The sequence below is a fragment of the Triplophysa dalaica genome, chromosome 10 (genome assembly GCF_015846415.1).
Source record: "Triplophysa dalaica isolate WHDGS20190420 chromosome 10, ASM1584641v1, whole genome shotgun sequence".
Taxonomy (NCBI): domain Eukaryota; kingdom Metazoa; phylum Chordata; class Actinopteri; order Cypriniformes; family Nemacheilidae; genus Triplophysa; species Triplophysa dalaica.
The window spans coordinates 3,056,631-3,071,443 of NC_079551.1; the positions used below are offsets into that span (position 1 = coordinate 3,056,631).

Below are 14,813 nucleotides of genomic sequence, written 5' to 3' on the forward strand. Positions count from 1 at the left end.
ATCACTCCCCGTTGTGGTTCCTTTCATTGGGCGCATTGCTGTCAGCTCCTCCGTAAGCTTGAAGTCGCCCATTATCCCCCGGAGAAATATGAGCAGCTGGATTGTGTCACGGACGTCACAGCTCTCATCCAAAGTCAAAGAAAAAAAGTTGAAGCTTCCCACTTCACTTTGCAGCTGAAACTCCAGATTCTCTGCGATGTCCTCCACCCTTCTCGTCACGATGCGGCGGGACAGAGGGATGTTTTCAAACGTTTCTTTTTTCTCTGGGCATAGCAGTGCTGCAGACTCGACCATGCACTCTTTAACAAACTCCCCCTCCGAGAATGGCTTACTGTTCTGGGCGATTTTGTGGGCTATCACAAAGCTGGTTCTGCTCGCTGCATCTCTGGCTGCATCCAGCTTTGTAAAACAGCCTTGTTGTTTTTCTAACTTTGCTAGTAAATCCGTTGATGTCCGCGCTCGTTCGGCATCAGTCAAGTTTTTCTATTTCTTGGCATGTTTCGTCTCGTAATGCCGTTTCAAATTGTACTCTTTAAACACGGCCCGCGGGCCGTACAATGCCCAGGACTGTACTAGACAATAGTACAATAACGTTACTGATACTACGAGGGGCATAGGAAGGGATCACTAACAAGGGAAAATTAGATAGGACAGGTGAGGTGAAATCAAACACTGAGGGGAAGCTAACGGGAAAACGAGGGGGGAGGTCAGACGAGACTGGAGGGAGCACATGGCACTCCATCTTACCAAGATCCTTCAACATTGACCATATGTTCTGGCCCAGCGCTACCTATAGGCAGAGCAGGCAGTCATATCTCTTTTACGCTAATTGCTGTTGTTTATCATCACGAAAGATTATTCTTTTTATGCGTTTTAAAACCCTTGCTCATTAAAACTTTCTATTGATTTGTCATTTCGAAGTGAGCACACATACAGCCAGTTCTCATACAGCGCAAGTTCAAAAGTAAAATTCTCAATCGCGTCTTTGTCATGACTCTGCTTCTTATGGTCATGTTTTTCTTAGTCTTGTGGCAGGATCATGACAAACCCACATGTTTTTTGTGGGGAGAGACATGGGATTCACGATGAAATCAGAAGTGTCTTGATAGACTGTCTATAGATGAGATGATTTCAAAAGTTTCTCCAGTTGTAGATGCTTAGGAGTCTTCTATTACTGGGTGTAAGAATTGTTAACTTTGCCTGCCCTGAGGACAGATAAAAATAGGTAGAAGGTGTGTTTAGCACTTAAACAATATAAACAATTGAATTGGGGAAAAGCTGACAGTAGGCATTCTTGGGTGAATGTTGATCAAGTGTGTTTTCACTTGTTCCAGGAAGTACACAAATGATGTTCAACCAGTTTCAACTAGTTTGTTGTTTCCTGTTCAGTAGAACAAGACAACGAAGATTCAAAAACTTCTTAGATCTTCCCCTTAACAGAGGTGTAGAAGAAATATTCTCATTATTCAAGGTAAGTTATAAAATAAGATCATAGCATGACTTGAATATTATAAACCGTGCATTATTGCAACGCAGTTCATCAGTAAATACTATTAATACAGATAAGTAAAAAATGGAGAAGGGTCGGTAAGATTGTAGTCAGACCTTCATATTAAAAGCAGTATTTACAAAGTATAACCTATACTTAATGGTTTTCGTGGCATTGGTGTTGTTCAGATAAATAAAATAACTCATGATTTTTATTCTTTAATCATTTTGACCTCTTTGCCATTCACATATAAGCCTATTGTAAAATCAGTTAACCTTACCTTAAAACATCTGTAACCCTGCTGCGGGTAAATACACACTAGGTTCGTTTGAATTACAGTGTATGAGGAAATTCAGAACACCCAAGTAACCATTCACAGTAGATGCCCAAAATCAGAGACAACAATGGAAACGTGTTTACAATTATAACTTGTATTGACTTCAACAATGAATTAAACAACAATCAGATGAGAATATAGGTGTATTGTGGTTATGTTATCAGTGTAAGTGTATTTCTTGGTGATTAATTATCAACCATTGTCCATGGAAGTCCACGTTGCTGAGCTCAGATTGGATTTTCAAGTTCAAGAATTCCAAAAAACTCTCTATCAATAGATGTTCCAGCAAGGAAAGATAATCCACGGATTGCAAAAACATGTGATGCACAGTCCTACCATAGCAATTGAAGGTTAGGAGTTGACATCAACAATTCACAACAACCAACCGGAGGCTCACCTTCTTCAATCCGGAAGAGAATTCAAGGGGGGATCAAAAAACCTGGCCTACATTGAAAGAGGCACATAATATTATTCTCAATTTAGTATACATTAGTATGTCATGAACAGTGTTGGCTAAATTACTCTAAAAAAGTAATTAATTACTAGTTACTCATTACATATTCAATAGTGTAATTAGATTACTGTCCAAATTACTCTGTCCAAAAAGTATTTAGTTACTCATTACTAATTACTTTCTATATCCTACATCAACCTTGATTAGTTCAGTGATTCAAGGATAGACATGAAACGGCTTATTTAATTCATTCAAATAAATAATATTATAAACTGACCAAAGTATTACAAATGTGAGAATTATACATTAAAGCACAGATTTTAAAGTAAGACTTTTTTATGTCAATTACACTATTGCACACACATATATTTCACAAAGTATTTTTTAATTACATCAAAAGTAACTGTAATTAAATTACAGAAAACATATGAGTAATCCCTTACTTTACTTTTTCAAGGAAAAGGAAAGGAGAAGGAAAAGGAAAGGAAAATTACAATTCCTGCATCTTTAAACAACAAATTATTTCCGCCTCATGTGAACACCCTTTGAATATGACCACAATGTTATTACGCACATCTTTTAACGAAACATGTACCACCCCACCTGATACTTTTAAAATACAAAATGACACATCACTTCCTTGTTAATCACGTGTTACATATTACATTAAATTCTATAAAATGTATTATCAAACCCTTTGCAATATTGTTAATAACATAACACAACCATAACATATAAATTGAAGCACATGCTTACTGCACGTGGCCTCCGTATAGTTATTAAGGAGATCATCACTTACCGAGATGCAATAAACATCTTTGCATCTAAAAATGTACTCAAAAGAAAATTATATGACTTCTGCAATATCCTCGAATACGTAACTTTTACTTTGAAAGACCTTCAAAATAATAACAGCAAATCTCGCTTGATTTACTAGAGTTTTCTTCTCCTCTATCTGTTTTCACCTCGTGTCTCAAATCAATCACTCCTTCGCCTCTAAAAAACAGGCAGAGTTTAACATTTTTCAACCAAATGCAACTTCCTTTTCTCAAATGCTCAATTGTTGCTAGGCAGATCTTCTAAATCTACTGCGTAATCATGATTGGTTGAACTCTACAATACAGATGTAATATTGAGGGTTCTAGATAACGAATAGTTTGCATTGCTTCCTTCTTTTACATAAGCGGCATTTATGGGGGTTACACTTGCAAACCGACTGCCTTGGAAAAAAACAAAGTGAAACAGGAATAGTATGTTGAACTGACAAAGGTTTATACTGTGTAGCGAACACACACTCACACTCACACACACACACACACACACACGCACACGCACACACCCACACACACAAACAAATTAAGCATTTGTCAATACACAGAGAAGCACAGAAGACATAAGAAGAAAAATTAAAAGAAGCTTACACAGGCTATATACAGACTATGCATTCCTATTTGGAGTACTTAATAAGTTACACAGAATGTTACATTTACAGTTATAATAAGTACAAAAACGTTAAATTCTAGTCAGGCAGAACAGTATAAAAACAGGTGCGACAGAGAAAGCTAATGTCCGACAAACTTTATATTGTTTTTGTTGCAGAAAAGTATATTGCACAATGCACGAACTGAGGCATACTTGTTGAATGTATTCAGTCAGTTTTGTTGTTGTGTCATTGTGTTTAGGTTTTTGCACTTGCAGTGTAAAAATACCTCATTGGTTCACTATGCATCAAAAGGAATGCATTTGGAAAGCAAACCAGCCACTTAGATGCTAGTTGATTCGATAGCACTTGTTTAAAACACTAATCACATGCATTTGTGATGTGAAAATCAAATGCTTTCAGTTTGATTTCAGTTTCAAATGACAACAGTTTAGATGAGATTCCTCTGAGATAACATTTCTAGAGTCTCTTCTCTGTCTCTCACTGTCTCTCTATCAGTCTCATGACTGATCTGATGTCAGCATAATTTCAAAATGCAAACATTATTTGATCTCCAGTAACTAACTGAGATTATTTTTCTTCTTGACCTGCAGAAGTGTGTCGGTCCTGGATGATGGCGCGTGTTTCACATCTCCTCGCGGACTCACTGAATGAACTACTAAAAGATCAATTGAAAAGGTTTCAGTGGCTCCTGATCACTGGTTTTGGTATTCCACGTTCTGAACTGGAGAAGACAGATGTCTTAGATACAGTAGATAAGATGGTGGAACGTTTTACAGAAGAAAAAGCTGTGAATATCACGGTAGACATCCTAAAGAAGATGGGCCTAAACCAGCTGGCGGAACAGCTCGAGAACACACACAAAACCAGTAAAGCAAATAGTTTCACCTCATGTTAAAGTTCAAATGTCTATTATTCTTTCAGCAGTATTTGACTTTAATGCAGATTTTTGTAGAAAATAAAGAATCTGCAAACTATAAGAATATCTGCCACATACAATAGTCGGGTTTCCATCCAAACAAGATCCGGATCTTTGCAAAGTTCCTAATAACAGAAGGAAAATCGAATTCCAAATTGGTTTGTTTCCATCAAGTATCTCGAGCGGATCACAGTGGTGTTGGTTACCTAGTAACCAATGGTAAATAAAAAAGACCAGAAAACCAGAAAGACACCATCAACGGTCACAGCTGCTTAGAATTGTGGGATTAACGGTTAGCTCTTTAGAATTTATTCTGCAAATGCGATTCCTTCGCTCATTATTTGCACTTTAAAAATATGCAAAAACGCATTAGTTTGGATGTAGCATTAGACTTCATGTCGTTTTCACTGGATACGTCCTGCTGTTTTCATCTGAGAGTTAAATGTGTAATGATTATCTTCTGCAGTGTATGTTCAAATTTTGCTTAATGAAGACAAAATAAAGTCAAGCCTGCTGAGTGTGTTGTGTGTGTGTGACGTAATGATTTTAAATACGAAATGATTTATTCTTGATTGCAGAGAGGATTGTTTTGCTGGGTGAAGATCCTTCCACGATCAATCGAGTAGGAAACTTCATGTTAGGAAAACCAGTGTTTGAGAGTGAATTTCCTCCAGTAGATTATCACAGTGAGAGAGTCAGAGGAAAACACATGACACTCATCAACTGTCCTCATCTGCTCCAGCCCAACCTCTCATCTCATCATATCACACAGACACTGAGAGAGTGTGTGTATCTGTCTGATCCAGGACCTCATGCCATCATGCTGATCTTTAAACATGACGATGAGTGTTCAAGAGAAGATCAAGAGCGTGTTGAGACGATCCTCAATTCTTTCTCTGACAGTGTTTATGAACACGTACTGGTGATGACAACACACGACTCAAACAGAGTTCATCACACTGTCAATAAAAACATTCAGCAACACATAGACAAATGCTCGAACAGACACTTCAGACTGGAGGCAAACAGCTCTCTTGATGAACTTAAGGAGACATTAGACTCAATTTTACAAATGAACAGCAGACGTTATCTGATTTGTGAAAAATCTCTCACAATGATGAAGCAGCCAGAAGAAAGAGGTACGATTAAACATGTTTTGTAATACAAATGAACAACAAAAAAAAAAAACTGAAGCTGATTATATTCTTCCTCTCCTAACACTTTCAGATGTTGTGAAGCTGAATGTGGTTGTGTGCGGAAGTGAAAGAAGCTTAAGAGACAGAAGATTGAAAAGCTCCATCTTAAAGCTGATGTTGAAAGAGGGGAGCAGAAGATCAGACTGTGTGATGAAGATAGAGATGGAGGTATGTGGACGTCTGATCAACCTGCTAGAGCTTCCAGCTCTCTTCAACACTTCAGTGTCAGCTGAGGAGCTGATGCGTCAAACTCTCTGCTGTCTGTCTCTCTGTCATCCTGGAGTTCACGTGTTTCTCCTCATCGTTCCTCATCATCCGCTCACTGATGACCACAAAGCTGAAATGGAGGCGATACACAGAATATTCAGCTCAAGAATCAAAAATCACATCATGATTCTCATAATGCAGGAGTCTGAACACACAACAGCAGAACTAGACGGAGTCACAGAGTCTGTTATTAAGCATTATGCAGAACGGTTTCATTTTTTTAATCCAAACACACGAGTGTCCACTTTACTGGAGAGAATTGAGCAGATGGTAGAAGATAACAGTGGAGCTTCTTTCACTACACAGAATTTTTTAGATGAGCAGATAAAGTTGATGAAATCTAAAGAGATGAAGAGGAATATCAAATCACCAGGTAAAAAGCAGAAATGTCTCAAACACACTTGTGACAATAATGACAATATGTGCCATTTTTCCCGGACACATCCTGGTCAGGATTTTGAAAGCTGCACCGCATACGTCATCGAGGTTTATTATTTCAGGTTTATTTCAAGCAACCGTTACATTTCAAGGTATGAATGAAACTAAAACGATTACGTCTTAAAAAAAAATACTCAAATGAGACAGCCACATACCAAAAAAATGCGCCCTGCGGATGACACAGCCAAATCCTGGCCAGGATGCGTCCGGGAAAAATGGCACGTGTGGTCATCCTACAATACATTCTTTTCTGACACAATTTGTGTACAAACTATTTAACAGAGAATACAGATGCTGTGCGGATTGTGCTGTTGGGTAAGACTGGAGTTGGAAAGAGTGCTACAGGAAACACAATCTTAGGAAGAGAAGCTTTTATTTCTGACACGTCTCCAGAGTCAGTTACTATAAAGTGTCAGAAAGAAACAGCTGAATTCAACAAAAGATTCATCAGTGTGATCGACACTCCAGGACTGTTTCATACTGAACTGAGTCATGAAGAGATTCAGAGAGAATTGATCAACTGTTTCTCCATGATTCTGCCTGGACCTCATGTGTTCCTCTTGATGGTTCCACTGGGACGTTTAACTAGAGAAGAGGCAATATTGGTGAAGATCATTCAAGAGATGTTTGGTCAAACCTCTAGAATGTATATCATGTTGCTTTTCACCAGAGGAGATGATCTGAAGAATAAAACCATTGAAGAGTGTTTGGGAAAACCTGGATCTCCTTTGAGAAACCTGGTAGAAGAGTGTGGAAACAGATATCATGTGTTTAATAATTTTGAGACTGAAGACCGCACACAAGTTTCTGTTCTACTGGAGAAAATAGACCACATGGTGACAGCAAATGGAGGGAGTTACTTCTCATTTAATATGTTCAGAGATATGGAGAGAGAAAAACAAGAACAGCTCATGAAGATAATGATAGAGAGAATTGAAGAATTGATCATAGAGAGAGAAGAAGAGAGAGAGAGAATTAAGATTATGAAGGAGGAAGAAACTGAAAATGATAAAACTAGTGATGGGGGATGTTCATTATCATAATTAATTCATGATTTAGGGTAACAAAAACATTTCTGGTGCGGCAGAATGTCAAGTACTGTATTATGCACGGGTAATAATATTAAAGGGTAAGGGTTTTTTCAGTTGTATAACTGAGTGATTAAAGTAATGGAAAATATTAATTTTGATTACATTTTATATGTTATATTGTGTAAATAATGAAAACCAGAACAGGGCATCGTTAGGCACAACTGGAGCCAAAATTGGAGAGAGAGAGATAGAGAGAGAGATGGAGAGAAAGGGAGAGAGAGACATGGAGAGAGAGTTAGAGACATGGAGAGAGAGAGAGAGAGAGAGAGAGAGAGAGAGAGGACAGTGAAGGGGTGCCTTCTCTCAATGCAATAAAGATATCCTGTGAACTAGATGTCAATGTGTGGATATTATCCAAATTATCTTTTGCTTCACCAATCATAAAATGCATATTTACTCAAGTTATTATGTAGATTAGTTGTCTCTGTTAGCATAAACACAACAGTATTGAATGTAATGGGAGGTCTGTCTTGGGAAGTACAAATCATTTTTCTACAGTAATTTTTTCTTTTATTGATTTCGTCCATCAATCCTTGTATTCATTAGTCATAACTGGTCTATGAGTATTTACTGTAATTTCTCCCTACAGCAGAAATGAAATAAAAAATGAGTGTGATAAAAAGATTTTAATAAAGTTTAACTATGTTTTATTAGATACCATCATATTTCAATCTGTCCTCCAACTAATACGACGAGAAAAGTCGTTTCCTCAAATATGATGCACTGGACCGTCCACTGAATTAGCCTCTCTACCAGCAGCAGGAGAAGCTTTTGTTTACGGTCATTATTAATAAAAAAATATTATTTTGCAATGATGACAAGTACTGAAGTGTGGTTTTTAATTTAAACTGTCAGGATGAACTGTATTTACATTACACATTAGACCATTCACACATTTTGAGCAAGCAACGTATTATAAAGCGTATTATATACCATTAAACACACCATGTAAAACAGATACAGTTGTTTTTTAAAACATACTTATATTTGAAGTGTACCAATGTCTAACTATCGTTTTTTTGAGGAATATATGCTGAAGTGACCCCCACCCGCCGTAAATCTTCACAACCTGTGAACTCCTGGGTTTAACACGCATGAAAAGGAGTAAAAACACACAACACAAAAGAAGATATTTTGAAGAATCTTGTTAACAGCCTCCTATTCACTTGCATTGGTTTTATGTCCTCCCAATAGAAGTGAATGGGGGGCTGTGCTGTTCTGTTACCAACATTTTTAAAACTATATTTTCTATTCTGCGAAAGAAAGTCATAGAGGTTTGAATTTGCTTTAAAGTAAGAGCAGCACATGCAATAACGTTTCTTGATATCTAAAATATATATTGTGCAATTTTTAAGATTTGGGACATATGTTTCTACTTCAACAAATTCAGAACTAACCACCAAAGACTAAAACAACAATCAAATAGCTGTAAAATATTTGATCTCACCAGTGCTTGTCAGTAACTCAATAACCCACTATAATGTCACTGTTCAATGTGTAGGTGATTCCTCAAAAGTACACAAACTATTTTTATTATTAGTGTTCAAGAGAACAAAACAATTATACAATATTTATTTCCTACTAGGATAGTCAATGATTTTGCAGAACTGAAAATTGCTAACATTCTTAAAAATATCGTTCCTTGTGTTTAACAGAACAAAGACATTTAAACAGATTTGAAACAACCTGAGGGTAAGTAAGCCTACTTTCTGTTGCGAAACAGCAGCCGACAAAAGCGAAAGTGTTATTGAGATGAAGATAAACATCAGTTACATTATTTATGTTTCTCCATGTAGCTCTAGCTCAGTTACAACACAAATAACCTGTGAGAAAACACATTTATGAACTTGAAGTGTAGTTTATCATAAGGCAGCCACAACAAAATTGTATTACTTTTAATGGGCACTGTACTGTACATAAAGCATTTGTAAGATGCCATCTAGTGTTCACTGCTGGTATTCGCCTACAAAAATAAATACCTGAAACTGTAAACAGACGTCATTCTACAAAAATGAAAGGAGCCTAAAATACATTTGAAAATTGACAAGAAAGTGAGTTATAAAATCATCCAAACTAATTATTAATTTGTATCGATGAACATTACATTTACAACTACTTTGGCTTCCATTATCAGTATAATATTAAAGAATACAGTAAAATAAAACATATACACAGACTACAGAAAGCTGTACACAGGTTAACAGTTAGATAGACATGAAAAATAAAGATCAGAGCTCAAACAGCTACAATTCATTTTGTACAAAAATGATTTGATGCTTCACATTTTTTTACTGTATTTGACTTTGATGTATCTAATAGTGGCATAGTTGACTCGAGGTAGTTGCTGTTGGATGTGAAAGATCCTTCATCTCCACTGGTGCTGTATAATTGGGAAGAAAGTAGCCTACAGATGAAATCAAAAGAAAAAAGAACAGATGCCATCATGTCTTAAAACGTTCAGAAAAACGGCATGTCACTGCAGCTTGTTGAAAAGTGATGTTGATTGTGAAGATGTACCCAAGAAAAAGGTTTCATGAAGTTGGAATCAAATGCATCCTTCCATTAAAATACCTTAAACGTAAAACATAAATTGTGTTGACTAAAACATAAATCATGAAACAAAGAAAAACTTAAGATGTATTACAGTGTGTCTGTTACTGTTGATCTGTAGATGATGAACCCAGAGTGTTTATTAGTTGTGTCTATGATGGTCATTTCTCCAGTCTGATGGTGTAAATTCAATTCGTCTTTGAATCTCTCATCATGTGTTGATTTGATCTGGCGTGTCTTGTTTAGTTGAGCTGTTAAAGTTCATTCAGCTTCAAAATGCCAAAGAAGTTGATTAAATGTTTGTGTCGCAATGCCGGCCTTGCAAATATAGGTTTTCCCTCATTCACTACTACATGACGCATCTGCTACAGCATCAAACAAATACATTTATTAGGTTTATCTTATGATCTCTGTAAAACAAAAAATTATATTGAAATGATGTACATATGCTTTCGCTGATCTCATGAAGTGACGAGTGTTTAATTGTGACGTTTGTGATGGTGAGAGATCCGGTCTGATAATTTAATTGCAGTCGGTCTCAGAATCTCCCATCAAGAACATCATCATTTGTTGAGATGATCTGGGCTTTTCTGTCACAGTGGCATCATTCAACCATATCAAATCATCTGTCTGTATTTCAGTAAGATCAGTGTGAACTTTACAATCTTATAAAATCTATGGTTCCTTTTCCCATAAATACATTTAAGTCTGTCATAAACAGAAAGTAGTTCAGTCAGTGCACACGTCCTAAATCTCAAGGGCTTAAGACTCACTGTATAAATTAATTTACAATACAGCCCAACACAACCTTGTTAAATGAAGATGCTTCAAGCGTCGGAGATTGGTAAATTATGCAATTTCGTTGTGAAAGCAAGTTTGAACAAACAACAGGACAAAAACCAAAATGGCACGCCTTACTGCTAATATTTTCCGGACTCCATTCAAGTTATTATACCAGACTTGTTTAAAGGTAAATTAATAAAAAATCTAAGGGGAAGGTGTGTGATTGATCTGTGAAACTAAAAAGTTAATTTAGTGAAATCCTTCTTTGGTTACCAGGGAGTTTTGGGAAATTTTTATTCACTTTTATCCAGTTGTCTAAACACACTTACTGATTACTAATTACTGTTTCCAAAACATTACTGCCATTGTCAAATCAATTAGGGCAGCAGATCTATGTGCAGTTTAAGATTAATTTGACATAAGACTGTTTAGTTTAATGAAAGAACAAAGAAAGAAGGAACTTTTGAAATACATATATATATATATATAATTTCGGAAGGCTGCTACGTCATTGAGGCTGTCTCATTTCATAAAAAGCATCTAGGACACTCCGTATGCACCCTTCTAACGTGAACTACTTTCACAAGAATTGTGTTTCCTTTGTTGCTAGAGATAACCAAAAGTTCATTGCGTCGGCCGACATCTGTTATCTGTTATCTGTTATCTGTTATCTTCACATTCAATCAAATATTTGTTCTTTAACTGTTAAAGGTTAATAATTTGTGTCACGTTTTTTAAATCTCAGTAGGCATAAGTAAAAAATAGGTTCAAAAATGCTCAGTGATTTCTAAAAGTTTAAAACAGTAATGGAACAAATGGTACGCTTGCTTAAGTAAGGTCCGTGTACGTTTTATTCATTTGATATCCTATATTAAATAAATTTATGGAAACTGAAAGATGACTCGTTTTTTCATTTTTCGTTTAGTTCAACAAACGAAAAATTAGATTTCGCCCCGATTTTTCATTTTTCGTTTGTCGTTTAAAAAACGGATTTCGGACTCAATATGGGATTCGTACATGTGGGCGGTGCTGTCACGCCCCTTTCACCCGATTGGTCAAATCGTACCATTCTGTACGGATTTAATTCTACCCATCAGATTAAGAGTCTGTACGAGTGCGATACTGACAAATGTTTGCACTCTAAAATATGTTTACTTGAACCACCAGACAGCCTCGCATATCTTAGACCCGCTAGGTTAAGAGGGACGTGCTCACTGGACTTTCTCTTGTTTTCTGTGCACCTTGTCTCACAGCAGTTTAGGCATTGTTATGTTTTTTGTTATAAATCAGAAATGACAAGGATGCATTTTCCCGCAATAGAAAGTGGGTTGGATTGTTTCCCCGGTGTGGGCGTGGCCTAAATGCGCTCTCTCTTTATGCGCTAGCTCAAGTTCAAAGTCTACTCCTGATGCAAGTTGGGCCAATTTTCACTTATTTTAATGTTTATTGTTATAAAAAAGTGGATGAATAGGCTCTATATCACGAACTTTGATACAGATCATTTAGATCAAACTCCAAAAATTCCATGATGACCATAATTCTTAATGCTGTCCACAAGAGGGGGTGTCAGCCTCTTTCAATCTAATTTATCCACTCTCCATACAGATAAAGTATGAATATGTTGTAGCTGTATTTCTGAGAACAAACATCACACATAAGGAACATCATGAATCTGCACAGTTGGGAGCCTGCATGCAGATGTGTATGTTAGTTTGTAAAACACAAAATGTAATTCTGCAAAAAAATATTTTATTCTCACAACATCACATGTAACCAAACTAAATGTGACCTGAAATGTTTTATGAATTTAAGTCAATTTATCACAAATAATTTTCTTTCAACAGCGACAATTTTATAGTACAAGTTTATGAACATTGCTGAACTTAAAACAGCATTCTGTAATGATGATTGGGAACATTCATCGATTCATGTTTAAGGAGAAATAGTTCACGCCATGAAAGTGAAAGTGACCGATTCGTCAGGTATGGTGACCCATACCCGAAATGTGACCTCTGCTTTTTACCCATCCAGTGATTAGTGAGCACACACACAGCAAGTGATGAACACACGTACACCCGGAGCAGTGGGCAGATATCACTGCAGCGCCCGGGGAGCATGTAGGGTTAGGTGCCTTGTTCAAGGGCACCGCAATCGTTACCCGCCGGCCGTGAGGATCGAACCGGCAACCTTCTGGTCACAAGTCACAAGGAGATGGTGGTCTAGTGGGTTAAACCACTGAACTGGTAATCAAAAGGTTGCTGGTTCGATCCCAGCAGCCACCAGTGTGTCCTTGAGCAAGACACTTTACTCCATGTTGCTCCAGGGGGATTGTCCCTGTAATAAGTGCACTGTAAGTTGCTTTGGATAAAAGCGTCTGCCAAATGACTAAATGTAAGTCCAACTCCCTAACCATTAGGCCATTATGACTACTACTAACCGTAATTGCCCCATCAGTTATATTCCCAAAATAAAAAATTCAATCAATATTCTTCTCCCCAATAATTATTGTGATCTGAGTAAATTATATGTACAGTATGCATGTATGTATGTACAGTGAGGGAAATAATTATTTGATCCCAACACTGATTTTGTAAGTTTGCCTGCTTACAAATAAATGCAGCATCTATAATGTTTAGGTTTATTTTAACTGATAGAACCTGAAAATCAACCAAAAAATCAGTGGAAATAAAGGTTATAAATTGATTTGCATTTCAGTCAGTGAAATAAATATTTGATCCCCTACCAACAAGCAAGAATTCTGGCCCCAAAGATTGGTTATGTGCCTACATGGCCCACATATTAGTCCTGTCACTTTAAGACAGTACTCCTAAATCATCTTATGTATATAAGAGAGGCCTGCCAACAGAATCTGTATCTCCCATTTCAACCTCTCCACCACTATGGTCAACCAAAGAGTGGCTTAAGGAGACGCACATTAAATGTCCTAGCCAGTCTCTAGACCCTAGTCCTATAGAAAATCTGTGAAGGAGGTTAAAACTACAATTTACTGAGCGACAGCCAAGAAACCTTAAAGATATAAATCGTGGCCTAATGGTTAGAAAGTCTGACTTGTTACCAGAAGGTTGCCGGTTCGATCCTCACGGCCGGCGGGTAACGATTGTGGTGCCCTTGAACAAGGCACCTAACCCTACATGCTCCCCGGGCGCTGCAGTGATAGCTGCCCACTGCTTCGGGTGTACGTGTGTTCACCACTTGCTGTGTGTGTGCTCACTAATCACTGGATGGGTTAAAAGCACAGGTCACATTTCGGGTATGGGTCACCATACCTGACGAATCGGTTGAATCTTATCTTATCTAGATTGACAGAGGAGTGGACTCAAATATATCCTGACACATGTTCAAACCTGGTGACCAACTATCAGAAATGTCTGACCTCTGTGCTGGCCAACAAGGGTTTCTCCACCAAGTACAAAGTTATGTTTTGCTTGGGGATCAAATTCTTATTTCACTGACTGAAATGAAAATCAATTTATAACCTTTATATAACATTTTCCCCTGATTTTTTGTTGTTGATATTCTGTCTCTATCAGTTAAAATACACCTACCATGAAAATGATGGACCCTTCATTTCTTTGTAAGCAGGCAAACTTAAATCAGCAGGGGATCAAATAATTATTTCCCTCACTGTATGTATGATTAACAATAGTTTTAGCATTTGTCTTTTGTTTTAGTTTTTAAATTAGGCATTGACTCTTTGTTTCCAGTTTAAAATAACAGCTTTATCTAATTGTGAGAATCTACATATCACTATGTTTTGCAAATGTTTGAGGGAGAAGTGTGTGTGTGTGTGTGTCTGTGTGTGTGTGTGTGTGTGTGTGTGTGTGTGT

The 14,813-nt window shown here is 37.1% G+C and overlaps 1 protein-coding gene across 1 annotated transcript; it reads left to right on the forward strand.

Moving 5' to 3' along the window:
* Positions 1 to 525: 525 nt before the first annotated feature.
* On the forward strand, positions 526 to 8,338 carry LOC130430082 (GTPase IMAP family member 8-like). The gene is made up of 5 exons (XM_056759021.1): positions 526 to 1,471; positions 4,315 to 4,590; positions 5,219 to 5,779; positions 5,868 to 6,476; positions 6,824 to 8,338. The coding sequence occupies exons 2-5, from the start codon at positions 4,332 to 4,334 to the stop codon at positions 7,582 to 7,584; spliced, it is 2,190 nt and encodes a 729-aa protein (XP_056614999.1). The 5' UTR covers positions 526 to 1,471; positions 4,315 to 4,331; the 3' UTR covers positions 7,585 to 8,338.
* The last annotated feature ends 6,475 nt before the right edge of the window (positions 8,339 to 14,813 follow it).

What these genes read in the sequence shown, in the direction of transcription:
- LOC130430082 (XM_056759021.1), top strand. Translation starts at nt 4,332, where the DNA reads ATGATGGCGCGTGTTTCACATCTCCTCGCGGACTCACTGAATGAACTA. An exon ending in GAAGCAGCCAGAAGAAAGAG is followed by an intron (nt 5,780 to 5,867) that starts GTACGATTAAAC and finishes TAACACTTTCAG; the next exon opens with ATGTTGTGAAGCTGAATGTG. An exon ending in GAGGAATATCAAATCACCAG is followed by an intron (nt 6,477 to 6,823) that starts GTAAAAAGCAGA and finishes ACTATTTAACAG; the next exon opens with AGAATACAGATGCTGTGCGG.